Genomic DNA, 26,872 nt, shown 5'->3' on the forward strand with positions numbered 1-26,872 from the left:
ATACAGATATTCTTTAATATCACTACTGACTTGAACACAAAAATCAGGCATGCACTGCTAACATAAAGCTCAGAGGCATTACCAGGCCAGAGAATGTTTTATAATGTCATGCAGAAAAATGGAATTAATTTAGGAATAGGAACTGGATTAATTCAGGTGTACCTTACATAGCCTGTGATTCATAAGCAAGAAAAAAGATAAGGAAAGAAATGAGACCACTAGATAGGAAGCTTATGGTGAAGAATAAAGATAATTGAAATATAAGCAGATAATTAAGTGAATGCTTTGTCTCACTTTTCAATAAACAAGGATAAGTAAAAGAAATTTCTGCTTTAGGAAATCTTCATTTGGACATGAGAAGTCTAGAAAAGTAGATGTATTAGTCACAAGATGGGTAATGAATTTAGCCACTAATGCATTTGAGCCTTGGAAAAGGCTAATGGGATCCTAGGAAGGCACAGACCAGAAGGGCTTTGCATAGGAACTGTGAAAACATAGAAACATCAGAGGAAAAAGTAACATTTGATGAAGGAAATAGATCTGCGTTGTCTTCTGTTCCTTGTAGCCCCAGAAATATAAAGGCTGTGTCCTTCCAGCCCTGTGGGGTTTTTGCTTGCTTGTGTCTGTGTAGCTGTGATGTGAGTCTCCATTTGGCAGTCTGCAGCTGCCCTGGCTGCTCACCTCCTGTGACAAGCCACTGATTGCAATCACCAGATCTCTGCCTTCCCTGCTGTAACCCAAAATAATTTCAACTCAACCCTCCTTTTCAATTATCTCAAGATCATTTCTGTCCCTGGCACTTGGTGGCATTCTTTTTATGTGCCAAAACATATTTTTGTGTCTAGCCTGTTTATAGCTTTAGCTACCCTTTATTTATGTGCTTTTGCAGTCCTCTTTCAGATCCTCCTTTGTGAATTTTCTCCTGCCATAATTATCAGTGGTAAATGCCTCAGTTTGGCATTTGGCAGACTTCAGCACTTTCCTGTATCCCTAAGAATTAATGCCTGTCCTGCCTTTGCCAAGCCCATGGCTGGGGGATGTTGTACATGTATTGTAACATGTTCATGTACATGTTGTACCTGTACTGTATGTTGCATTTTTTTTTAATGACCCTCAGGAACAATGTCCTACATAAAGGGGTTGAAACTTCCTCAGAGAAATAGGGAAGAGGGCTGTAGGCCAGGTGTGTCTGAAAAAATTCTACTTCCCTCATTCTTATTATGAGTCTTATCTTACTTTTCTGCTCAGTAGAGTAGCACTGTGAGTGCAAACACATGACTTCCTTGTTTCAAAATGCCAAAATGTTTAGCTGCAGCTCTGAGTGCATCAGCCATTTTGCCCAGCTGGAGGCCAGATCTTGCCTTTCATTTGAGGCTCTTCTTTGCAGCAAGAGCATGGCAAAATTTGGTGGTACACGAGGACTTCTCAATTTTTTCATCATTGCTCTGTTACCCTGCTTAAATATCAAATACAGTAAAATTTAAGTTAATGTTGGTTCATGTGCATTTTGATGAACCTCTACTGTTATTCCCAATAATCTACCATTGTCCTTATGTGCCTTAAATACTTTTTTTAAAATACATTAGATGTCATTTTAAGCACTGATATAATGCCTGTCCTCTATTAACACAGCCATTGCTTTTCTTCAGGTCAAACTAGGAAATTTTGAGCATGAAGTCAAACCAACATCATCACACATATATTTATATGTTCTTATTTTGCTACCTATTGTGGTGGGTGTCATTATAGGTAAGTACAATAATGTATTATCAGCTTTAGATTTGCTGGAGGGTGTGATCAGGACATAGACACTGCACATACTCATGTCTGGAACTGTCACAAACAGACTGATGTTTTGCCCTGTTCCCAATAAGAGTGGACAAAGTTAACTCTGTTCTGGTGGTGAAATCTGAGTTGTCAGACTGCAGCACATCACGAGCGTGTTACAAGACAGTAATATTTCTGTCTGTTCTGCTGGGATTACTCACTTTCACTTCATGAAGCAAGCCACAGAACTGACATCCTTGAGTCACAACTTGGTCCCTTCCAGCTGTCAGAGCTCAGCTACCCTCCTGTCCCTGGGGCAGATGTACCCTAACAAACTGCTTATCCTCAGTCAGTGTTTGTGGTGTTTCTGCCCAGTCTCATTTGGATGATTCATGAATTTGTGGGTCATTACTAAACTGAGGGAGGTAAATAGTTATCCCCTTCTCTTCCTGGTGCTCCATTTTTTTTAATGTGTCTTTTTACCTGGTTATATATTTGATAAACTTCTATTTATTTTAATAAGTATAGGGATTTGTTCATTTGGTTGATTGCTTTTTTTGAAGTTCATTTTAAAAAGGAGCCATATGTCTCGCCTTTATTCTCTCTAAATAAGCTTTAGAAAAGTTAACAATTTGTAAGTGGATTTTCTGTTCAACTGATTTTTTTGTTTAATCAGTGCTACCTTAAGTACGTTGCTATTAGTAGAAGTGGTTGTTAGAGTCTGTGTCTCACTGTGCAGGCTGTATATAACAGGATATGCTGCACTTTCAAATAAAGTTGGGTTGACAATTCAAGACCTTGTTAAAAGGAATGATTTTTCTAAAGATTGGGGTATGTATAGATCCAGATAACTAGGGCTCATGGGTACTAGTACAGGGACAACAATAAAACACTAATTGTGCAAATGTACATTAATCTTTGTGTTTCTTGATAATAAATTATATCTTGTATAGGAGTTTTCTGTTCTGTGATTTCTGTACTCAGAGTCTTTTTCTCTTCGTTTTAGCGGCATTCATAGTTACCAGATACAAATCCAAAGAGTTAACTCGTAAACAGAGTCAGCAACTTGAGCTGCTGGAGTATGAGATTCGTAAGGAAATACGTGAGGGTAGGTCTGCAGCATATTTTCTGAACTGAAACTGTCAAGAAGCTCACATGATATAAACATTTTCCTTTTGTAACTGTTAGAATATTTCTGTGTTGTATCAGAGTTGCTGTTTAATATTGTAAGCTCTGCAGTAGCAGATAGCACTGAGCTAATAGGATTGCATGTAGTATTTCCTTCAACAAAAAAGTAGATTGCTACTTTCCAGCTCCTAGGAGCTTCAGCTGTAAAAACAGCCCCTTTTCCCTGAAAACTGTTTTTGAAGGAATATCTACTGGGGCCAAGTTATAATTGTGTTTTTGTGTCAACTAAACTAACTCTCTGGGTGGGGATGGGGGGGTGCTTTTTCAGGATTTGCTGAACTGCAGATGGATGAATTAGATGTGGTGGACAGTTTTGGAACGGTTCCCTTCCTTGACTACAAACACTTTGCTCTTAGAACTTTCTTTCCAGAGGTAAATATTTACAAGTCTTTCAGTTGTCAGCCCTGACTAATAGTAAAAAATTGAGGAAGGTCAGGATCAAATAACTAAAGGAAATACTACACAGTAATTGCACTTTGTTCTCACAAGAAACTTTTCTTAAATTAAGAATTACCATACAACACTTAAATATATCTCTATATTTAGCCAAGCCTTTGTGCTGTAGATAAAGCAATATTCTTGAATTTTCAACGGTTGTGTGTGTCCATTTATTTTTGTTCAGCCTCACTGAGCTGCTTGCCTTTCAGGCCATCTTAACTAAGCTATAATTTATCCATTGCTCTTTTTTGTTCCCATGCTTTCACTTCCAATGCTATAGCTAATTAAAGTAACAGTCAGGCCAGCTAACATGCTAGCTAACATCATGACACTTCCTAATTAGATTTGTGGGATGAGGAAATGGCTCTAAGATGGTGCTGACTTTCTACACCAAGGTGGTGACAGAAATGGTAAGATGCTGATTCAAAGGGGTGCAGCTCAAATGCTTAGAAATGACATGAGTAGTTACGTGCTTTCCAGTTTAGAGGCAGATATTTTCAGTGTTTGTTGAAGCAGTTTGGCCACTGCATCAGATGTTCTCTTGAATGTTTTACTTCTCTTACTAATTTTTTTTTTTTGCCTGTATGGCATTATCAGCCTCATAATGCCATTATCAGCCTCATAATAGTGGCATTATGAGGCTGATAAGTGCCTTTGCCACAGCTTTCAATATTAATACTGTGAAGGTAACCAGTACTTACGAGCATTTATCCAATTGGCAGAAGCTGTGATCCCAACTGGTGATATTTTCCTGTATGACTGGCACCAGTAAGTAGCAGCTTGGTTAGTTTAGGGCATAACTGGTATGGATGTGAATTATCTACCAGGCTTCATGTATTACTCATCACTGCTGCAGCCAGGTCTTGCGCTCTTGTCTGCGCACTGCTTCACTTCATTGCTGTTTGTGATCCTAGCAAAGGCTCATTGTGATCAAGTTAAATACATGTGCTACTGCAGAATCAGGGCTTTGGTATTTGCTTAAAACCAAATACCAGACACCAAAGCAGAATAATATTTAGCAATTACATATGCAAAATCTCTGTATCGTTTGAGTCCAGTTCTCACACCAAAGGGAATATCTCTGCTGGTACTACTGTTACGCCCCCAGCCTAATTTTTAGAAGGTCACCAGGTGGTTTGAAGAAAGTGGAAAAGAAACTTTACTTCCTGTATCTCTTTCCTTTCTGTTTGTTTTGTTGCCAGGCGTATTAGCATTAAAATAGCATTTTATTCTTAAGAATGTACCTTTTCCTATACTTTCCCGTGTCAAAACAGTAATAGTCTGTGGAAGCTGACTCAGTGGAAATGCTGTGCTCTATGCAAATAAAAAGTTAAGAAAAAAGGTATAAAATTTGCCACTATGCTGCAGTCTGTAAAGTAAAAATGGGAAGGGCTCCTGTTCTGCCTCAGTGAGTCTCATGCCACTGCACATCCTGGAAATTATTTCAGTTGGATTTAGTCTCAGTTTGAAACACTTATCCCACAAAGGTACACTTGCTACTGTTAGCTCTCTGCAAACATACAGTGTCAGGCAACTTACTTAAACTGTTGTATACCAATTTCTTCTGCCAAGTACTTACTGTTTACATTGCAGTAGTGTCCAAACATGCCTTGTGCTGTAAGAATGTGGCAGAAAAGCAGTGCTCCACTGAACAAATATTATAGAAGATCAGAAAAGCCAGTGGGGTATATATTGCAGCTGAGTGTCAGAAGGGTTGACAGGAGGGTCAAAGACAAACCACCACTTCCTTCACTAACCACATGTGTTTGAATGGTGTCCATATTGCACTCTTTGTGCTCTCCAGTGTGATTGATGGGCTTTGTCTCAGCTGTTTTACCATGGAAATTGAAGCTGTTGACTGAGCATCTTCTGTAGTCAGTGCAGAGATGGGCAGCTCAGGAAAGCAATTCATCCCATTTGTCTGAGGCATCTCCCTTAGGATGGGACAAGCTGCTTAAAGAGGGACTCCCATACCTAAAATGAAGAGTGATCCACCCCACCTTTGTTCTGAGAGTCTTGCTTCCCACTGCTTCAGTTTTCTATATTTGATCTGGCTTAATAGCTTTTAGTGCTTCTGGTCTTAAATGGATATTATATCTACTCTTAAAATGTTCTTGATGCTTGCTAAGCCTGATTTTTGCTTTGCTTGTTAAATTTGTCTTTTTATTTCTGTTTTCCCTCAGTTTCACACATTGTTTGGTTTAATGCTCCAATCCTTGTTCCCTGTTCTCAGGCATTTTTAACCTTTAACACAGTTCTGGTTCTTTCACTCTACATGTGTGTGTGTCTTTTATTGGTAGTTGATGTTGGGCTTGCTAAAGAAGGTCTGGAGAAATGGGAATATCCAATGGAGGAAGAGGGAGAACAGTTTGGTAGGGTAGAATAGAGCAGGATGAATGAGGAAAAGGAGGGATGAACAATCAGATATGTAAATGAAAGATTAGATGTGAGATGCCAGTGTGTGCTCACAGCCCAAAGTCCGTCATAGCCAGGGCTACATCAAAAAGAAGCATGGCCAGCAGGCTGAGGGAGGTGATTCTCCCTCTGTGCCCTGTGAGACCCCACCTGGAGCACTGCATCCAGCTCTGAGGCTCCCCAGCACAAGAAGGACACGGGCTTGTTAGAGCAGGTCCAGAGGAGGGGGATGAAAATGCTCAGAAGGTTGGGACACCTTTTCTGTGAAGAATGTCTGAGCCAGATGTGCTTGTTCAGCCTTCAGAAAGAAAGGCAGCCTTTCAGTTAAAATGGGGCTTGTAAGAAAGATGGAGACAGACTTTTTACCAGGCTCTGTAGCAGTAGGACAAGGGCTCATGGTTTTAAACTGAAAGATAATAAACTTAAATTGAACATAAGGAAGAAATTTCTTATGATGATGGTGATGAGGCCCTGAAACAAATTGTTCAGAGCAGTTGTAGGTGCCCCATCCCTGGAAATGTTCAATGCTAGATTGGATTTATGTAGCCTGGTCCAGTAGAAGATATCCCTACCCAGGGCAGTGGGGTTGGAACTAGATAATCATGAAGGTCCCTTATGACCCAAACCATTCTGTGGTTCTGTAAGGAAACCAGGGGCTGCCAGCATGACAGATAAAGCAGATGACAGTAAATGCTGTAGATCTGTTGCTCAAGAGGCATTGACAAGGTGTTTGAGAACTGGGAGCTTTCTTTTGTGTGAGAGCTTTTGCTAGGACTGGATGTGTGGTGGCACCTGTGCCTCAGTGGAGACTGCCAGCATGGACGTCCTGGCGAGTTCATTAGTGACTATTCATGGGGTGCCTGGCAATGAATGGAGGCAGATGAGCTCAAGTGTCACTTGGTTAACAGCAGCCCTGTTACCCAAGGCTATCAGTGCCAGCCGGGAAGGATGCAGCCTGCAGCACCCCTTGCACACCAGCACATTTGCAGATGACAGTGACACACAGCTCTTCCTGGGGAGCCTTGGCTGAGTGCTGTGCTAGTGCAGCTCAGCAGCATGAGTAACACACACAGCACATTGAAGATGATACCAGGTCATTTTTGAGAGTTCACTTTCCAGTGAACTTCGGTAGCACCTGTACAGAAGTCACTGTGTAGAGTTTTTATATTGTATCTGCTAGAAGTCGACATTTCCATTGTTTTGTTTTGAGTAGTATCAGGAACATGCTTGGTGTGTTAAACATACATGTGTTAGAAACTTCTGGTGTACTTGTGAATGATAAATATCCCCTTATATTTTAGTCAGGAGGCTTTGCATCCATCTTCAGTGAAGAAATGCCCCAGGTAAGCCGATGTAGTGTGATATGCCTTATTTAATTTTTTTTTTCAAGAGTGATTGTATCCCTTCTCTCAGTGTTGTCCTAGAACACATCAGCTTGCATTTTCAGCATGTTCCCTTTCCTCCATGAGGGGGGTTACATGGGTTTTTATGTAAAAGGAGTTTGAAGTGTAAGGTGCTCTTATCCAATGTGTATTTGACTTACTTAGATAAAACAGAATCTCATCATGGGAAATGATGGGCAAACTTAACTATTGGCATTGCTTTGTGTATAGGGCAGAAAATGTATGCTCTGCATGTGTATATTCTGTGTTGTACACAAACATAAATGCATTTTTGGTAAAATCCTGAGACACCTTAAATAAATGCAAAATTCCCACTGATTTGAATGAGGCCAGGATCTTATCCCATATGTTTCTTTCAATTTTTTTATGAGCATTAAGAATCCATCATAGCCAAACTACAGTTTGCTTATTTTTGTTTAACTATTCCAGAGCAGAGACCAAACGAGCAAGGATGAAAGCTTCAACATGTTGCATGCTTTAATTTGTAACAAGAACTTTCTTGTTACTCTCATTCACACCCTTGAAAAGCAGAAAAATTTCTCTGTGAAAGACAGGTATAGTATGATTATGCTTATCATCTTCAAGAAAAAGAATTAGCAGGAAGAAACAACATGGGTTGTGGCACACAAATGTATTTGGTAGTTTTTGCAAAACAAATTTGCAGTACTCTGGAGCATTTTTCCTTCTCCATCTGTACTCACTGAGGAAGAAAAAACATTGCCATTAAAACAAGCAATTAAAGAGAAATTGGAATGTTTGTACATGTAAACAAAGAGGCAAAGGAGCAGGGAACCTCAGTTCAAAACTGTAAACACTTCCTGCAGTTAGATCAACAGTTCTACAGTTTAGAAATGTTCTGTCACTGGAGCAGGTGTTGTTCTGCAAAATTAAATTTAGAGACACACATTCTGTGTTTAAAAAATAATCACAAGAGCAGATGGACTTGAATTTTTTATATCTTTGTAGAGAACAGTGGACAATTTATGTGCCTAAGGAGGAAGAATTTAGGATATGAGCTAAACTAAAGTGTGTTTCATTTATTAAAGATGACTGGGAAGAGAAATTCCAGAATTAGAGCATTCTTTTTTTGCCCCCACAGGTGCTTGTTTGCATCCTTCTTGACTATTGCACTGCAAACGAAGCTAGTTTATCTGACCCATATTTTGGAAGTATTGACAAGGGACTTGATGGAGCAATCGAGCAATGTGCAGCCTAAGCTCCTGCTCAGACGAACTGAATCTGTGGTGGAAAAATTGCTGACAAACTGGATGTCTGTCTGCCTTTCTGGGTTTCTGCGGGTATGTGTACACCTTTTCACTACATGAGATATGCAGAGAATTTCTTGAATTGATTTTTTCCGTAGGAACTGTCAGAGGGATCAGTTTAAAGCATTCAGTCTAGCATTTAACATTATGAGTGAGCACTCTTCTAGTTTAGGTGGCTTAGCTGGCTGTCATCAGTGGAATGCAGGAAAGGAGCACATCTCCAAGCAATGATCATGTCGTGTATTTGGGCAAGATTTGGGTAATTTTGTAATTTCAGCGTATCCTTTGCTCATACCAGACATTTCAGCCCAGTGAGATCTGTTTGCAATCATATTAAAAGACTGATACACTTGACAGAATGCAGTGGTACCCATCTATGCAAGGGGTTGCAAAGCTACCAAGAAATGGAGATTTAAGGAATACCATCCTTTGGAAAACTAAACTTCTTTCCAAACTTTTCAACCTTCAAGCAGTATTGCAGATTTCAAGATCTAAATTACTTCAAATGAAAACAAAATAAGCATTTAGTTTCATTTTAATATTTGCTTCTTTTAGTAACTTGATAGTACTTTGTTGTTGGTTTCAGTGCTTGGTTACTCTTCCTGTCTCTCTTATCAACGTGATGCTATCACACTGTTGGTATCACTCTCATCAGTGCTTACATTAATACAGCAGCAGAATTGTTTGAGGCTCAGCAGTTCACAGTGGTTTCCTGGAACTGAGGAGAGTGCCGAGGAGCTCTCAGAGATATGTTCTCCATACACCAGACATTTTACAGAGCTGTGCTGGTGAGATGCCTTAGCCGGGCTGCAGGAATGGTGTCACGTGGAAATAGAGGCACATCCTTCCTTTCTCAGGTGCTTTCCTGAGCCCTGGGGTAAGGCAGGAGAGGAAATCCCCAGTTTCATTTCCTCTTTTGCTGATACACCAGGGTAAGTCCCACCAGCTTGTTCCCAAGACATTTTTCAGAGACAAAAAGGGGAGACACCAATTCAAAAGGAAACTAGTTGTTAGCTTGTTTTCTCAAAAGACTGGAAATGGAAGAAGTAGCTGAAGTATGCATGTGAACATGTGCATGTCTCACCCCCCACCCACTCTTTGGTGGAACTAGGAAGTGTCTGCCAGGTGGAGTAGGAGCAGCTTGTCTGTAGTGTGCTTGTGCACAGCAAGGGGCTGTGAGCTATCTTGCCACTCACTCCAGATGTCCCTTGCTATTTGCATGAGACTTTCACACTGAAAAGCAAAAGATGAAGGTTAAACAATAACTAGATAAATCTGCTTGGAGGGATTTTCTTTTCTAATTGCGAGTTAATGAGTTACTTAAAAGGAAATAACACCATTTGTTACACTTCATTTTTTTTCCAGTTATTCATGCGCATTTAATGATTGCAAAAATACATGTTTCTTGTATTTTTTGCCTGACCTAGGAGACAATTGGTGAACCTTTCTATTTGCTGGTGACAACCCTCAATCAGAGGATAAACAAAGGACCTGTTGACGCAATAACTTGCAAAGCCCTGTACACTCTCAACGAAGACTGGCTGCTGTGGCAAGTGTCTGAATTCAAAACAGTGGTATGTTTGCCAGCTTGTGTTTCCTCCAGGCATGGACAGCTGTAATGTTTTCTCTGTTTCTAAGAAGCTAAAATAAGGCTCTTGAGACACTAAGGTAGTGGTTAAGTGCCCAGATAGTAAATTGTTATTGCTGACAAAGTTTCTAAACATGGTAAGAGTTTAACTGTTTGTCTGATATACATTTCACAAATAGCACACACTCCTCACTTCACAGCATGCATTAATCACCAAAGAGCAGGTTTAATGAAGTCTCAGGATATTAAAAAATCATTCTTATTTCAAAGTATACTACAAAAATATAAACATGCTTAGAATTTAAACTAAACTACACTTTATGAATGAATGAAAGAATGGAATGCAGAGCAGGTTTTTTTTCTATTGTGTTTACTTGTGACTAATCTTCAGGCAATGATTTGTTGTGTGTTTCCATATTATTAGCACCAAATAATCTTCAAATTAGCATGGTTACAGCATTGTGGATTTTAATTAGATGCTTGGTTAAAAACAAGATATCTGGGAAGTCTAGCTAAGCTTCTGAACTTTACCATAGTTTTTTTTGCCTTTCTCAAAGCACCTAAGAAGTACTTCCTGTTTTCCAGTTGCACCCAAACGTCTTTAAAAGCTGGAGTTCCCTTACTGATTGTCATTGTGACACTGAGATGAGAAAGGGATAGCAGGATTATTGCACTTTGGATCATGTAAAAATTGTGGCTTTTGGAGGAGGAGGTCTGAAAAGGGTTTTCAGAATAACCAGAGCACTCTTCTGCTCCAGAGTTTCCAAGTGATTTTAGGTCTGAGAACTTAAAAATGTGTATTTCCAGTTATTTTTGTAGCTTCCTTGCTTCTTTACTCCCGACTTCCAGTCAGAGTTATGCGACATAATGAGGAGTATGAGAAGTGTTGCTGAGCAGTGGGCTTCACACCTTGGGAGCAGAAATTGGCAGGCAGCAATGGCCACAGCAAGGACAGTTCAAGTGCTTTCAGTCCTTTTCTGAGCCCATGGGCTAAGCCTCTGGTAGGGCTGAAGTTTCCAGGTCTGCCTGGGAGCAAGAACTTGGGGGTGCTAAGGTATAATACTGGAGCAGACTACATGACCCTGGAAAATGTGGCCGGTCAGCAGTCCATTGGACTTCTCTCACTGGGCCACATAGGAAACTCACTGCAATGGCAACATTTCTGTGGGTCATTTCTGACCTGTCATTCTCTAATGAAAGCTTCAAACTGATAAAGCAGTAGTCAGATCTTCTTCTTACAAAGCTGTTGTTAGAGGCTGCATTTGAAGGTACTTCAGGCTAAGTTACCAAGTGTGCATTTGGAAAGGAAGTTTGTGACTAAAAATCGAATACATAATCCAAGGTCTTTGGTTTCCTTGTTTGTGTGCTGCCTGCTGGCATGTATTTGAGATCCAGAGTAAATTTAAATATATTGCTGTCTGTATCCATAGGATGCAAAATGCAGTGGTGATGCAGAGTAACCATTTTCAAGCAAGCTCCATATGCCTGTTACTAGTAGACTGCACAGAAATATTTTCTTATTTATAGCACACATTCAAATTGAGAGCCCCTTGGGGGGGATAGCTGACTCTGCAACTGCTGAAGAGCCTTAAATACTTTTTCTAGAGCTACTTCTATGCATGTAGCCACTGATAGGATCTTGTGCTCAGACTGCAGTGAAGAGGAGAAAAGGTAAGTGGTCTGAAGGACTTGCTATCACTGGGGAACACTCTGCAGATGGATGAGGAATTGAGAGCCTACAGCCCTTCTTGAACGTTGTTTCCTGCCTTTGTACTTTGTATTCCTGCTTTTGAATAGGAGATAATGATGCAGCTATAGGGTTAATATAGATCAGTTTTCCCGTTTAGGTGCAGCATTCCTCGGGCTTAGCTGAGAAGTGCTGAATGTTCCCTTTAAAGCCATCACAAAAGGAGAGAGGACTCCTGCAATAAAATTGCAGAGATGAGCGTCAAGGACTGTAGCTCTGGCTGGACTGGGAAATGGTTTTGTTAGGTGGTTTATCTGAGATTTATGCTGGAAGCTGAAACTGTGCTGTGAAGAGACTTAGGTGGAGTGCTGAGGCTTTCTGGGCTGGGGAAGCAAGCAGCTGTGCACATTTTCCCTTCAAAAAATGGCATTTGACAGGAGGCTTAAGAGAAAGTAGGCATTTTTCTTCCCTCACTAACACCACTTCAGATGCACTACATTGATGTGCAGGACCTGTAAGCTTACAGACTGGGAACCAAGTGTTTTCTCCTTACTGTGGAAGAACATTTCTGCCTAAAGGAATGCAGGTTTTGTTTGCTAAATGGAATAAATTCTGATCTCAGTTTTCAAGTGCACTTGTACAGTTGCTCATTGCATTTACATTCTGAGTCTTGCAGTATTTTGTTGGTATTTTGATTTTCCTCTTTGCCCAGCCCTACAATAGCAGTACATTTAAATCTACCTCTCCAGAGCAAAGCATAAAAAAATACAGCCAAAAAGAGGGTTATATAGAGATGGTGAAGCAAATCTGTGGCCATTTGGTGTCCAGATTTTTTTAAGCTGTGTAGGCACTTGAAGATACAGGGATATATCTGGTAGGGAGTTCAATTCTCAAATCAGTAACAGGGTACAAACAAGGGTGTAGATGCTCTGCATGAGAATCTCTCCTTTCAGGACTTGGAGTTCAGTTCCAAACCAGTAAAAGCAGGATACAGACAGGCTCCTAAAAATCAGGGTGAGCTCCACAGATCAGGAGAGGTTTTTAACATTCAGGCCATTTGTAACCAGAAAAAAAAGAGAACCTGGAAACATGTAGTGGTTGAATTGCATTAGAGCTGTTCCCTGGCAGGGCCCCATGCCTTTTTTAAAAAGGCCACAGACCTTGGATCACCTGACACCCTTCTGTTAACCCTCTCTGCTAGAAAGGGTGAGGCCCTGAACAGAGATAGGCTGCTGAAGAACATACTCAAGTGGAGGAATTGAAGGAAAGATGCTTCTAAAAGCACTGGTCAAGTATGGGCTGAGAAGCTGTGCTCTTTCTTGCTGTGCTTATATTTGAGTACTGAGAAATAAAGCTGCCTTGAAAGAGACTTGGATGTGTCATGGATCCTTTTCTCAGGCTGAGGAAGCAGGGCTGCTCTCTCACAAGCAGACGAGCAGCTGCACCTCTCTGCAGATAATTTGTTCAATGACTGATGAAGGAATGTGCTCCTCAGCTGAGTGCTAGCCTTTCACTGAGGAGATTCATTTTGAATAGAAAGTGCCAGCCTGGAATGGGAGATGTTCTCAGTGGTGGATCTCCCCAAGCCCCAGGCAGCTGCTTGTTCACTCCCCCTCCAGTGGGACTGAGGAGAGAATCAGAAGGGCAAAAGCTAGAAAAGTCACAGGTTGAGATAAGCACAGGTCAATAGGGAAAGCAGAAGTTGCACACAGGCAAAGCAAAACAAGAATTCATTCACTGCTTCCCATGGGCAGGCAGGTGTTCAGCCATCTCCAGGAGAGCAGGGCTCCATCATGCATATTGGTGAATTGGGAAGATAAATATCACCAGTCCAGGGGAGACTTCTTACACTGGACTAGGTGCTTCAGCATTCTTTTGAGTAGTCATTGCTTATTTTTAAAAAGGCATTTGGGCTGTTGAATGCTTTGCTGAAATCTGTTTGCATTTTTAGATGGGAAGAAATTATCTAATTCACGTGTTCAGACAACTGCCTTTCATCAAAAGTGAAGCAAAGCCATGTAGTGGAAGGTTGTTTAAAGTGTTTAACTGCTTTATGAGTTAGAAGAGGGGTGTTAAAAAAAGGTGGGTGGGCTGTAAAGGAGTAAAGCAGAGACAAGGAAACCAATTTCCTAATAAGACATCATGGTTGTGGTATTATTAGTCACACTTGTGAGAGATAAGGAAGCTATTAAAAGTATGTGATATAAAGGGATTTTTGTCAGCAGAAAAGAACACAGCAGCCCTCACTACAAAGTGAGCAGTGCAGATGTTGGCTACAGGAGAGTCCTCTGGATTAGAGACAGATGGAGTGTCAGATACAGCAGCATCAACAGCACAACCTTTCCATTGTGCAGTGCCCATCGAGCCTAAATTTAACTCCTGCAGCATTTTCTGTGCCAATTGGCTAACTCTCCTACAGCTGTTCTATAACCTCTTCACAGGTGACTGTTCTGGCTGCTGCAGAAGGATCATGCAATAAATCTGATTTTTCCTGTGGATTGTATTTCATAGCCTGGGAAATGGGAGTAGTTTTAAGGCAGTTTTGTTATGTGGTACATCCTGGTACTGGCTCTTAACATAAATTGCCTAACTTTCACCAATCAAAGAGGATTTTTTGGGGTTTTTTTACATCTATCTGATAAATGGAAATATTATTTCTTCAGATGCATAGCTGATGCATAGGGTAATGAATAAGAGTCTTTGAATAGCCCAGATTATTGTTCTTTGTTTCTAAGAAAATATGATACTATCACATTGCTTTATTAAACCACATCTCATTTATTATCTGCTATGGTTATTAATAGCTCTGCTAAATAATTCATTGTGTGAAATTAATTTTCAAGGAAACTACAAATCTGAAAAGCCATCTGCAAACACTGTCATCAAATGTCATTATTTCTGTGACTGCATGGGTGAAAATACATTTTTTTTTAGGTTTGTTCCTGTCTTGTAGCTGGGTTCCAAGCTAGTTCTATACAAGTAGTTGCAGGTGCCACCTTCTCCTTAAGTAGTCTTTAACAATTCTTGCAACCCATATTAAAGCTTTTCTGAAGAATACTGTGACTTTGTCTTACTGTCATGATTTCTAGTGTGTGAAGTCTCATCTCTAGATATTATTAGCCTGAAACAGTTTCTAAAATTTTCTCCTGAACCTTTTGCTAAGTTAATAGTACTTTTGTTTCCTCCGCAAAGTGAGAGAGCTTAGAAAAAGGCTTGATGATATTTTTTTGACTTTCACATGTCCTCCTCTGATTTCTCATATATTTTCTGACCTCCAGAGCTGATCATAAAAGCCCCTTCATAATTTTACAATAACTTATTTTTCTAGTTCTACACTATGTGTCTAAGTATAGTGATTGTGACTGTCAGCTTCTGATTAATGGTTTCTAAAGCCAGGGACTATGCTGTCAGACAGGTGGAATCTGATTTATGAAAACTCCAGCTGCAGAGGGACAGCTTAATAATAATTGGCTTTCCTAGCTCCCCATCAATTGCTTTATCACTTAAGATTAACTTCTGCAGGAAATCGTATCAGCAAAACCATCTGGCTCTCATGGCTTAGAGACTTTTACATGTTTAAATATTCTTTCCCATCTGACCACTTCTTTGAGTTCTAAAGCATTCCTATTATCCTCACACTGTAGATACTTTCACTTAAGCACTCCATACATGACTTGTATCACACCTACATGAAGGATGACTTCTCTCTTTTCACAGTCCTGTCATCCTCCAGCGAGTGGAGCAGGAATGGGAGGGCTCTCATGTGCTAATGACTGAAGAGGCTGCACATTCCTGTGCAGCCTGTGTGAGAGTGTATGCTGAAAAGGAAAGGAGGAAGAGACATAGACAGTTCCTCTTGATGGTCTGAAAGGAGTGGAAAATGAAGCAGGAGCATGAATATGAATATTGCAGTGTAGGAATATTGTTAGAAGGAAAGGATCATCTGAAGGAAGGAATGCTTCCAAGAGCCAAATAGAGCCAAATCAACACCAGTTAAAGTGCAAGGAGCTGCTTCAGAAATATCAGTTTTAAGACTAGAAGGGGCAAAGACTGATTAAAATAAGTTTTCCAAGGACAAAATACAGTTAGTCCCTGTCCACATTTTAATCCTACAAGACCATGACTTCAGGGCAGTCAGAGTCAAGGACAAAACTGCTGTCTGTACAGTTGGTCTGTGGGCCTAAACAAGCATGACTCCCTCATTGCTGTGCCAATATATTTTTTATTAATTTTCTGCATGAAATCCCAACCTGAGGCATGGTGTCCAGTCTGCTTCTCCTTCTGCAATTCCCACATATCCTTGTCTCTTGTTCCATCTGTCCTTTCCATGGACTCATTTTCCTCACAATTAAACATCTCAGTGTCCTGATTAAGTTGTTCCCTCTTACTTCAGTTACATCCTAGTCTTTCTTAAATCATAATCTTAATAGTTTTGCAACCCTGTTTTTAATAGTCCCTTTGCTTCTGTAGAGACAGTAAAGTTAATTTTTGTTGCATTGGATTACTTTTTTTCACTAGTAGCATGTTGTAATTTCCACTCTTGCTGGGTAATAAGCAGAAAATTCTATTCTACAACTAATAATAACTACCTACTTTTCTGAGAAGATAGAAAAGTTGTCCCTGCAACAACCTGGACAGAAATTCTTGCCTTCACGTGACAGCAGAGACAAAAAATTGTTTACTTGCTTCCTGTTTTAATGCTCAGTCCTTCAGAGTCACATGGAGTCCTCTCATTTCAGTCAGAAGATAGATGTTATACCACAACTGTCCAGCAGCCAGAATGGTTTGAGTACATTTATTTTCCTATGCCACTTGCAATCAAGTGCTGGCACCTAAAACACTTGTTTTAATCCTGTCCCAAGACATCTCCAGCAGAACATCTGTGTCCATGTAGCTGGACAGCGATTTCACTGCACAGAGCAGGCTGTGGCACTGGAAATTTTTGGTGTTATTTCTTGGCAATTACAATTACAACTTAGCAATTCTGTGCTCATCCCTTATTTCCTGCCTTCTAGCAGTTGATCTGCCTGACCTGATCAGAAATATGACCTGACAAAAAAACCATTCCCTGGGGATAGTCACTCAGTGTCACTGACAGCTCCCTCCAGCCCCTACTCAGCTCGTGTGCAGGAGTTGTGTCCCAGCCAGGAGTAGCAGTGACTAAAGGGCAGGGGTGCTGTAACCAGACATGGGTGTTTGAGCTGAAATAACAACTAATGGGACACAATGCACTTTTCTGTGCAGATCTGTACCACTTTGGATTCTATCTATTTTCACTGCTTCTGTGGCAGCCCTGTCAGTGCTGCCTGCAGAGACGGGGCTGTGCACAGACAGACACCGACAGCTGCAGGGGGGCTGTACCTTCTGTGGGATATAAGGCACTCAGCATAATCTGCTGGTGTAAATATGCATTTTAACACTGCTTTCTTACCATTCAGAATCAATCATGCTTACCATGACTGCTTACTCAGCAACCTTATCAGATCTCTTGTCACTTACAGTTTTGCTGTTAAGGCATTCATTTTACATAAAAGATCTGCTTTTTTTAGAGCATGCATTGTAATTCTTCCTCGTCTCTTGTTTTTTTGGTAATTCACTGAAATACATTTGCACAAAAGCAGAAGACAAAATACACTCTTGGAAATACATAGCTATATATATCTATTTTTCATTTTATTAACAGAAAGAATTCTGAATGCTTCTTTGTGTAATTCCTTCAAATAATCTTTATTTGAAACAACTTTAATAATATATATGCTGAAAATCTCTCAGGTGCTGAAAATCTGTCTGGAGTTTGTAGGTTTCCTATACCAGGTGTTCCCTATAAGTCAGAATAACATGTGTTTCCTTCCCCAGACGCTGAACATTATCTTTGAAAAAATCCCCGAAAACGAGAGTGGAGATGCCTCTCAAACTATTCAAGTTAATGTTCTGGACTGTGACACCATAGGCCAAGCCAAGGAGAAGAGCCTCCAGGCTTTCTTCAATAAGAATGGCTTTCTCTATGGTCTTCAGCTGGATGAAATTGGTCTTGGTAAGAGAATGTCACTATGCTGTATTTACTGGCCTGTTATAGAGTTTTCTTATTAGGAACACCTACCTTTGGCTTTGATTCTTTTCAGAGTTCATACAGAACTTAGCTTTTGTGAGGAATTCTGAGGCAAGCACTAGATTTATTTATGTTGCCAGTTAGAACACTGGAGCTACATCTGCTTCACTTCTGCAAGGATGTCAGCATTGCAATTAACAGTGATGTTATTTATTATGTGTATAGAATTTCTCTATTCCTTTCTGGGGTAAGTAAGGTGGCAGGCCCTCCACCTAAGTGCAGCTGGTTGGTTGTTACATGTTACATTTTGTCAGGGGATAAGATGACATATCATGATAATCAAGTATTTTAGTCCCTATCTACTATTCCTCCTACCTCCCTTCCTTCCTTCCTACAGGCCTACATTGCCCTTGATCAGAAGAGCCTTCAAATAAATCTTATTTATAGTCAGACTTGGTTTATATAATAACTTGCCCGTGACTCACAAAGTCACCTACAATATCTGCAGATGTAAATAAGGCTGTTCCAGCAGATGAGTCAAACCACCTTTCCTTGGTGGGTTTTCAAGAGCCCAAGGTCTGTAGCTATCACCACCATACCACTTCCCACCTACCCTAGTAGGAAACCTAACTCACTCTATATTGTTGGCATTTGTCACCTCCTGGACTGGTGGCGTTTGTCACACTCCCTAAGATGTTGATACTTCCTCACCATCTCAGACTCTGTGTTGGCAAGTGCTCGTAATTTACTTTCATATCTGATGTCTTGATGCCTATATCCTGTACCAGTGCCTGGCCACCCTTCACAGGTGCAGTGTCAGTCTTGTACAGCTCATTTTGTGATCTCTTAGAAATGGCTTGTGGAACCTTTCTTCTAGTCCCAGTGTAACCTTTACAGCAGGACACATTTGTGATTAGGTGAAAGCACCTCCAAAAACTCTGCCTTGACCTACACAGAGTGAAGCACCAAAACCTGCTGAAAGGGAAGCCACCCAGGTTGTCACCCCAGAAAAGGAATCAGAAGTATGGGAGTGCAAAACCACTTTCATGTGACCTAGCACAAGGATAGAGAGAGGCAGCTCAGAGGAGTCACTGGTCCAAAAATAGTTGGGTGTTGTTTTTCTTTACAAATGTCAGTACAGTGAGAATGCCATTGGGATGTAATTGTTTTCTGTTGCTGTCATACTGCAGAACTTGTGTCTGAGGAGCAGCAAAGAGAACTGTTAGATATTGATGGCTCCTCAGAGGTGATGGATGATGGGATAAGGAAGCTCAATACCATCGGCCATTACGAGGTAAGCACGGAAGCCAGACCAGCAAGTTGAGATGTTTCTCCATTGCTCTCAAATGTGATCTGCACAGCTTGAAGTCATAGCTGAGCATCATCAACAGAAGGAAAGAATTGTGTGGCACACAACATTCTTGCCAATGAGTCATGTTTTCTGTTACTTTTCAGAGGTTTCCTTGTTGCAGGGTTGCTTGGTTCAAACATACCAGGTAAACTGTTAATTCTGTCAAGCATTTCATTTAAAACAAAATCTGATTTCCAGCTACGAACATTGCCTTGGGTCTTTTTGAGTCTCTGCTGTTGAGTTTTTGTTGCATCATGAGCAACTGTTTACCTCATCCTGCCTCATATTTTGATTATCTGAACAGGCAGTATTGATACTTTTGAAATCTCACTGCGAGTCAGAATAAAAAGGATTGAAAGCTTTTCTCTCTCTTTTCCTGATACCTCCTATGTCAGTCTCCTTGCCTTTTTCTCTCTCTGTTTCTGCTTCCATCTGCTGTTGGCACTTGTACTGTGTCTTCCCCTCTGCTTCCAGTTGCCCCTGTAAAGCAGTTGTTTGCCATGCTGCAATAATCTGTCCATCATTGCAACAACACACAGAACTGCAACTGGTGGCAGAGCCCTCCTGGGTGTAGCACACTGTGAAAGCACAGCAAGCAGCATTTCCTCTCTGAGGAGTTTTCAGTGACACCAGTCAAAACAGAGAGTGAGATGTTGGAGGAAAATGTGCAGCAGGTGATTGGCCTCAGGTGATATGGAAGTTCACATGTGATGCTTACAGATAGATTTTGGAAATGGAGGTTATCATGCTGAGTGCTTTTACAGGTCTTTCCTCATGCCTCATTGAATTTGAAAGTCTGGCTCTTAACAAGTTCATAAATTTTTATTGATTTAGAAGTTTTGCTGCCATAGGTCTGTGCTATGCAGTGCAGTATGGTGCTGAAGAACCTGAGCCAACACGGAACATGTTCTGTCTGCATGAGCAAATACTGTGCTATCTATAGAGAAGCAAGGATTTTTAGCAGAAATTTGTATCCTGGGCAGAAAACAAGGCTGCTTAGATCTGAAGCAAGCTCATTTGGAGTCACTTTACAGATTTCTGTAGGCATTTGATGCTCTCCTCACCTCACAGGGGTTCAGCAGTGAACCCAGATGTCCTGAGTCACCATCCAGTGGCTTTTCTGTGCCTGTCTTGAATCTTGTCTACAGGTGAATGTGTGACCTCCTCCACTCCACTTGTAGAGATTTTCTACAAATTAGGGCATTGTAGTGTTGCAGTTTGAGCCTGTACAGCACAGGTCAGTGTAGATTTGAATTAGATTAGGTGTTGGAACTTCTGTCCAATGCGGCAGTGCCTGCCCTCTTTACCACAGGCAGCTATTGCAGGTGCTCCCTGCTTTCCCCAGCAGCCTGGAGCTGTTGAATGCCTGGAGCTCATGGCAAGCTGTGGCTCATGGGTGTCAGACCTCATAGCAGGTAAGTCTGCCCCACTGGTCTCTGTCATACCTGGGTATCTTTGTCCCAGCCCTTGTTTTGTCTGAGGTTTCTGCAGGCAAGGGTTTCTTGCAGATGCAAGTTAGAGAGGAGGCGCAGTTGTTTTTGCAAAGCTGTAACTACACTAATTATAGCTCAGCAGCTGCCTTATGGAAATTGTACTGCATGTCTCTACCATAGTTTAGTTCACATTTTCTGACACTGACAAAATAATGTATGTTTTAGGCAAAAGCTCAGTGGTATTTTAGGCAGTGGCTTAGTGGCAAGTATTAGACATTAGCACATCTACTTTATTTTCTTGTATGTATATTGGTGCAAAAAGGAATGTAAAAGTGTCTAGATAGCAAGAAAAAGGAACATTGCATACACTCTGTGAGGGCAGTAAGATTGCCTGAGAAATTCCAGCTTACATTTCAACAATGCCTTGAGTTTCGTGGCAAGCCTGAATTTTTCTTTTTGTTTACCAGCCTTAAATGCTAGAAAGTAACCAGATGTTTGAAATTGGGAAGTACCATCAAACTTTTTTAAGACACTGGAGCATGAGGGTTGTGTTGTGAGGGTCCCAGATCACCAATCAATCTTGAAAAAGTAGACATAGTTTCTACACTGATTTTTAAAATATGCAAGAATGGTGCATTTGCATTCTTGTGTAGTGTTTGTGAAGAGAAAAAAATCCACTGTTCTGTTAGACTCTCTTATGCCTCTGGCCTGTGTGCTACTTTTGCTCTATTTTTTGGCTCCTAGGAGGTTTATCAATATGTTAATTTATGAGGTCTGTATTATCACTTCCATGAGAATAACCACAAGCCATGATAAGAAAGTTGCTTATTATCTTGACATCTCATTCCCCACACAAGAACAGAGCTGGACAGTCACTTTCAGACCTGCTGTGCAGTCACAGATCTCCAGTTTCTCAGCTTTCAAGAGTACCACACGTTCCAGGAGCAGGCAGAGACACATCAAGCAAAACTGAATGTAATCCTGGGAACTCACTGGCAAGGACTGGATTACAGTGAGGATAGGAGGCCTGGGGAGCAAGAGGCATAGAGCCACACTACCGTGTCTTCTGTTTTGCAAAGTAGCTCTATTCCACGTTGTCTAGATTGGAAGAGATCTCTCTTTTCCCTGTTTGTGCCCCTCAATAATGCAACTGGCAAAGCAAACACTTTTTCAGGTGCCCATGGGAGCAGTCCATCACAAAAAAGTGATTTAGACAGCAAGATGCAAAAAGAAGGAGTTTTTTTAAATGCTTTTTTTTAAAAATCAGATCACACTGTAAGAAACAGCAAGTATGGCTGCTGCAGTAATGATAAAAGGAAAGCATAGTCTACTCACTGCTAAAAGCATAATTTGTCCCAAAAATAAAACCTAGAGTGTGGGCTTTGGTCATGGCTGCTCTGCTGCAATGCCTCAGATTCCTGGAGGGCAGCACAGTTCTCCCTGTGAGCTCTGCCATCTCCCTGAGGACAGAAGTCAATACATTTCAGCACTGAGCTGCCCTGCTACCTCTTGGGGAAGGAATGGAGGCAGCATGTTGCCCACACTGCTCTGGGACGGGGTGAGCTGCTGGGTAGCACTGTTCCTGTTTATCTGTCTCCAGGGACAAGTAGGAGGAATGTCTGGGTGTTGGTATCCCCTCACAAGCTAGCCTTACAGCATATTCCTATTTGTAGTGTGGTTTTCAAGTGTTCTGTGCTATCTAAAATAGTTCTGAAAGTCTGTATGATAGATGGAATCTCTGCAAAAAAAAAAAAAAATCATAAAATAGATTGCATTTACTTTCCAGGAGCAAATGTGAGTGCAGATTTTTTTTGGCACAAGACACAGCTTTTGATAGAGTATCTTAATGTTTAAACTGGTTTCTCACACCAGGCTGGCTGCCAAGGTTTAAAAAACACTTAAATTATTTTGGCAGAGATCCCTTCCTAGAACTGGCCGGTTGTTTTTGTAATTATAGAGGCAAGTACACTAGCACTTGGCAAGACTCAACATTTGATAGCAGAGCAGTGGTGTAGTTCTCAGTGGGAGCCATTTTTTAGTTACTCTTTGACAATAAAAGCATGGCTTGCCAGTTTGTTTTAAAGATAATGAGTAACATCCTGGCAACACTATAAATTCAGGGAAGGAGGAGGTTGATTTTTCCTAGAAATCCCAAGATGGTAAGATATGGATCTTGATCTTATGGTGTATAAATATTTTGCTCAGTTTGAAAATAGTTCTTGGGAGCACCAGGCTAAACCCTCAGAATGGCCCCTCCACAGGACATGGGGAGAACAGACTGAGCTGAAAGAAAGGGGAGCAGAAGAGAATTCTCCTTTGTGTGCACCTCTCTGCCTCACCTTCCCATAAGATTCTGTTGCACTGGGCACAGAGAATTTAACCTGAGCAATCTATGGAAAAATGGATGCAAGAAACAGCACAGAGCAATACATGAACATGAAAATGTCCACATATGGGCTGAACCAGAAAAATTAAAGGAAGGGAAAGGTCTTCAAGGCTGGTGCACTGGAAGAGGTGCCTTCCCACGTGGCTGGGTAGTGCTGACAAGGTGCAGCCACTGCCTGTGCCTGAAAGCCCAGCCCTGGCTGCCTGCTGAAGGCTGTGCACACTGTGGTGAGAACAAAGCAGGCTGGGCTGTCCTGCACTGCCACTGGCTGAGGGACAGAGGAAATGAAACTGAGGCTTTTGTGAATTGTAAGCACTTCTGTTTCAGCATGATATGTTTGTTTTTTCTTTCAGATTTCAAATGGAGCAACCATAAAAGTCTTCAAAAAGAAGGCAAACACCCGATCAGGTAACACACTCACTGTGACCCCTTTAAACTTTTGTGCAGAATGGTTGGGAATGCAGAGAACTGAGCTCTGATTGTATCTTGGGCAACAGGAGGTTGGAGAAATTGGTACTTTGAAATAGTTGAGCCAAATGAAGAGCCCCAGCTCTGGTCCTCTGGCAGGCACAGTGGGCCTAGAAGCAAGAAAGAAGGCGAAGAAAAGAAGGACAGAAGGGCTCACAGTCCTCAGCAAATAATTGCCTAGAGATACAGGCTCATAGGCAGGAAAGCAGGACAGGGAAGTCCAGCTGACACAAAGAGAGGGAACAACTCTCTCTGCCTGGTGCCCTGAGCTGTGAATCACAGCCATAGTGCTGCACTGTGCAGAAACACAAATGATAAAACCCCCACTGTTTGGGAATTGTCCTTATTCTCTTGAGTGTGTTTCTGAGAGCTTTGACTTCACTGTCTGAGCAGCATGTCAGCAGAGAAAGGGTGCTTACAGGGGGCCAGTTCATCTCACCTAGCCCTGTGATGCAGGTTGCTCTGACCCAGCTGCTGGATGAGGGTAGAACTTTCTGTAGCCTCTGTGCAGAAGCACACTCCTAAGATGTGTTTCCTTATCATCAAAGTTAGGAGAGACATGCATCTCCCCCTCAGCAAAGCTGAGGTCGTTTGCTCCCAGCCGTTGTGTTCAAGCCTGACCTCAGCCCACCTGCACTCAGCACTCCTAGAGGCTTAAACCCCTGCAATCATCTCATCTTGTCCTCCTTTCAGAGGAGCTGGGGTTGCTGCCAGCTTACCCCAGCAGCAGATAGGATGCTGTATCACAGTGGTCCAAGCTACACGTTGGCACTAGGGAGGTGCACAGGGTCCATGCATTTCTCAGAGATTTCCCCCACAGTGCAGGCAGGAAAGGATGACACTGACTCTGCTTGTTTGGCATCTTGGATGCACCCTGCTGCACGGCCCAGAGCCCAGCAGAACTCACAAGCTTGTGGCTGTGTGTTTCATTAATGGCTCTCTGCTTTTGTTGTTTAGATGTGGACTACTCAGATGAACATTGTCATTTGGTGAGTTGAATCATTCCACTGCTGAGTGGTAGATTTAATACTGAGCTGTATTTGGATCTGTGTAATCTCTCTAATCTCTTTGTAACAGATTTTACCAGACTCTGAAGCAAACAAAGATGTGAAGGGAGCAGGTCACAAAGGAAAACAAAAATTCAAAGTGAAAGAAATGTATCTCACAAAACTTCTGTCAACCAAGGTAAACTGTAAAGGCTTTATTTTGGGGGAGGGCTGGTGTTGGCTTGGATAGTTTGGCATAACAGAAACAAACAAAACCAGAAGTAGTGCAGACTTCCTGAGTGTGAATCAAATGTTAAATGAAAATCCAAAAATCACCGCACTAACTATGGGGCATGACCTTTTGCAAAGACAGACACATTTCAAGTTTTCTAATACTAGAGTTCTAAAATTGTCTGATTACACATAGTATCTCCTTAGTAAGCACAACCTTCTTCTCAGGTTAAAGAAAAAAGTTGTTATTTAGCCCATGGAAAGTGAGTTTTACCACAGAGTTCCATAGGGTGAGAATGAGCCACTCTGGAATGACAGCTTTCAGTCAACAATCTCCTCATTCTGCTCTAGCATTTGCCCAGCTTAGAGACAACTTCTGAAGCCTGAGTTTCACAAGATACTGCCCACAAAATGAAATAATCTGTTATGGTTTCAGATTAGGCATTCAAAATAACTAGATTAACTTTAAAAGCAAGGTCCTTTGGATTTATAATACAAGTACCTAATTTATACAATGTGCATTGCTTAGGAATAAGTCCTGCTCACTCCCTCTGGTAACGCCATCTTGTTTCTGACTTAACTCCAAATGGTTAGAAAGCTCTTTGCAACCAGCATATTGCATAAAATATTCATGGGTGCACAACACTGAGCTGTGCAAGAGGCCTGAAGGGATGATGATTATAGCCTTCTTGCATTTAAAAGTCTATCAATCATTATTTAATTAGGCTGTTGATAGCATCTGAAGTAATTTGGGACAGTCCCCAAAGTGAGAGTGAAGACTGGTCATTTCTCATTACCTGTGAAAACTAACATGAGCCCTCAGGAAATGCTGGAGTAAACCAGTAATGTCTTATGGTGGAAGACTGAGGTACAGAAGAAAAGATCAGGCTTTTTAGAAATAGGCCTTTTAAAAGGCTTTAAATTAATCATCTTCTCCAAAGTAGGACACTGCCCTGAACAACAGAGCTGTGATATTCTTTGCTGTGAAATTCCTCTCATGATAGGCTGTGCACTAAATGAAATTGCATCTCACCATCTCTCTCTCTCTCTGCTCCCCTGTCTCCCATACATGCACACAGACACAATCTCAGAGTTTACCCCATGAAATGAACTGGCCAGAATTCATCAGGGCCCTGGGATATGATTAAATCCTTCTTGTCAAGAGAAGATTGGGCTGAACTGAGCTTCAGAACAGATGTGAAGAAATGAAGCACAAAACAGTGTTTTCCTTTGTTTGCCTCTACTTATAAATACTCGGTGATTATGTCAGTGAGTCCAGCAGCAACCAAACCCTACCTTTAATGAGCCAAATATCTACACTTATGTATCAGAAATATCCAGTTTTCAGTTCTTCTCTCTAATATTAGTGTCTTATAGCACCCAAAGGTGTTATTCTAGAATTAGATCAAGTGCCAGAGCCACTTGGCTGTGAAGTGTTGATGAGCACGTGTTGAGCTTGTGTCACAGATGGCACCTGGAAGACCAGTGCCCTAGGAAAGTGGCTAAACTGCTTTTTTCTCACCTCCCTCTTAATTCCACTCACAAATTTCAAATGCTTTTAGCAACAGTGGCAGCAGTATCCCAAGAGTGGATGTTATCTTTATTAGCCCAAGTGGTTCTTCCCACCTGTGATTTATCACAGAATTCACCATGATTCTCCTGTAACAGAGTTACAGGACATGTGACATATGGAAGGAGCTCATTGTGATGTATTGTAGTGTCATTTTTGTTACTGTCCTGTTTGCCAATGGCCTTGATGTTTGCCACAAGCATATGGTAATTTTCTATGTGTGGTTGTCTAGGGGCGCACACAGCTCTCTGAGGTAAAACATCCTATTCTTTGCTTGTGTAATAGTAACAAAATATTAACTTTGTTACTTTTAGGTGGCAATTCATGCAGTTGTTGAAAAGCTCTTCAGGAGCATTTGGAGTTTACCCAACAATAAAGCACCTGTTGCCATCAAATACTTTTTTGACTTTTTGGATGCCCAGGCTGAGAGCAAAAAAATTACTGATCCTGATGTGGTTCACATATGGAAAACCAACAGGTACGCCCATGGGATATCCACAGGGGTGTGTGTGCTCTCTGAACACATAGTTGCAAAAATGAAATGCGTCAGGTGTGAGCAGAAGAATAAGATTTTGGCATGTCTGGGAATAAGATGTGGTTTGGCTTTGTGGATAACAGGAACTTTAGTGTATTGATTTAATACAACA

General features: G+C 41.3%; 1 protein-coding gene across 1 annotated transcript in view; it reads left to right on the forward strand.

The window, feature by feature from the left end:
• PLXNC1 (plexin C1) overlaps positions 1-26,872 on the forward strand; it is a 69,324-nt gene that overhangs the window by 37,042 nt on the left and 5,410 nt on the right. The window contains exons 15-27 of the mRNA XM_059473128.1: positions 1,650-1,749; positions 2,774-2,875; positions 3,224-3,327; positions 7,110-7,151; positions 7,641-7,765; positions 8,311-8,509; positions 9,904-10,050; positions 17,608-17,785; positions 18,991-19,094; positions 23,324-23,378; positions 24,396-24,427; positions 24,516-24,623; positions 26,540-26,703. Of these exons, the coding sequence (XP_059329111.1) occupies positions 1,650-1,749; positions 2,774-2,875; positions 3,224-3,327; positions 7,110-7,151; positions 7,641-7,765; positions 8,311-8,509; positions 9,904-10,050; positions 17,608-17,785; positions 18,991-19,094; positions 23,324-23,378; positions 24,396-24,427; positions 24,516-24,623; positions 26,540-26,703 (1,460 nt within the window). The remainder of the gene's footprint in view (positions 1-1,649; positions 1,750-2,773; positions 2,876-3,223; positions 3,328-7,109; positions 7,152-7,640; positions 7,766-8,310; positions 8,510-9,903; positions 10,051-17,607; positions 17,786-18,990; positions 19,095-23,323; positions 23,379-24,395; positions 24,428-24,515; positions 24,624-26,539; positions 26,704-26,872) is intronic.

The sequence above is a fragment of the Ammospiza nelsoni genome, chromosome 5, assembly GCF_027579445.1.
Source record: "Ammospiza nelsoni isolate bAmmNel1 chromosome 5, bAmmNel1.pri, whole genome shotgun sequence".
NCBI classification, from domain to species: Eukaryota; Metazoa; Chordata; class Aves; order Passeriformes; family Passerellidae; genus Ammospiza; species Ammospiza nelsoni.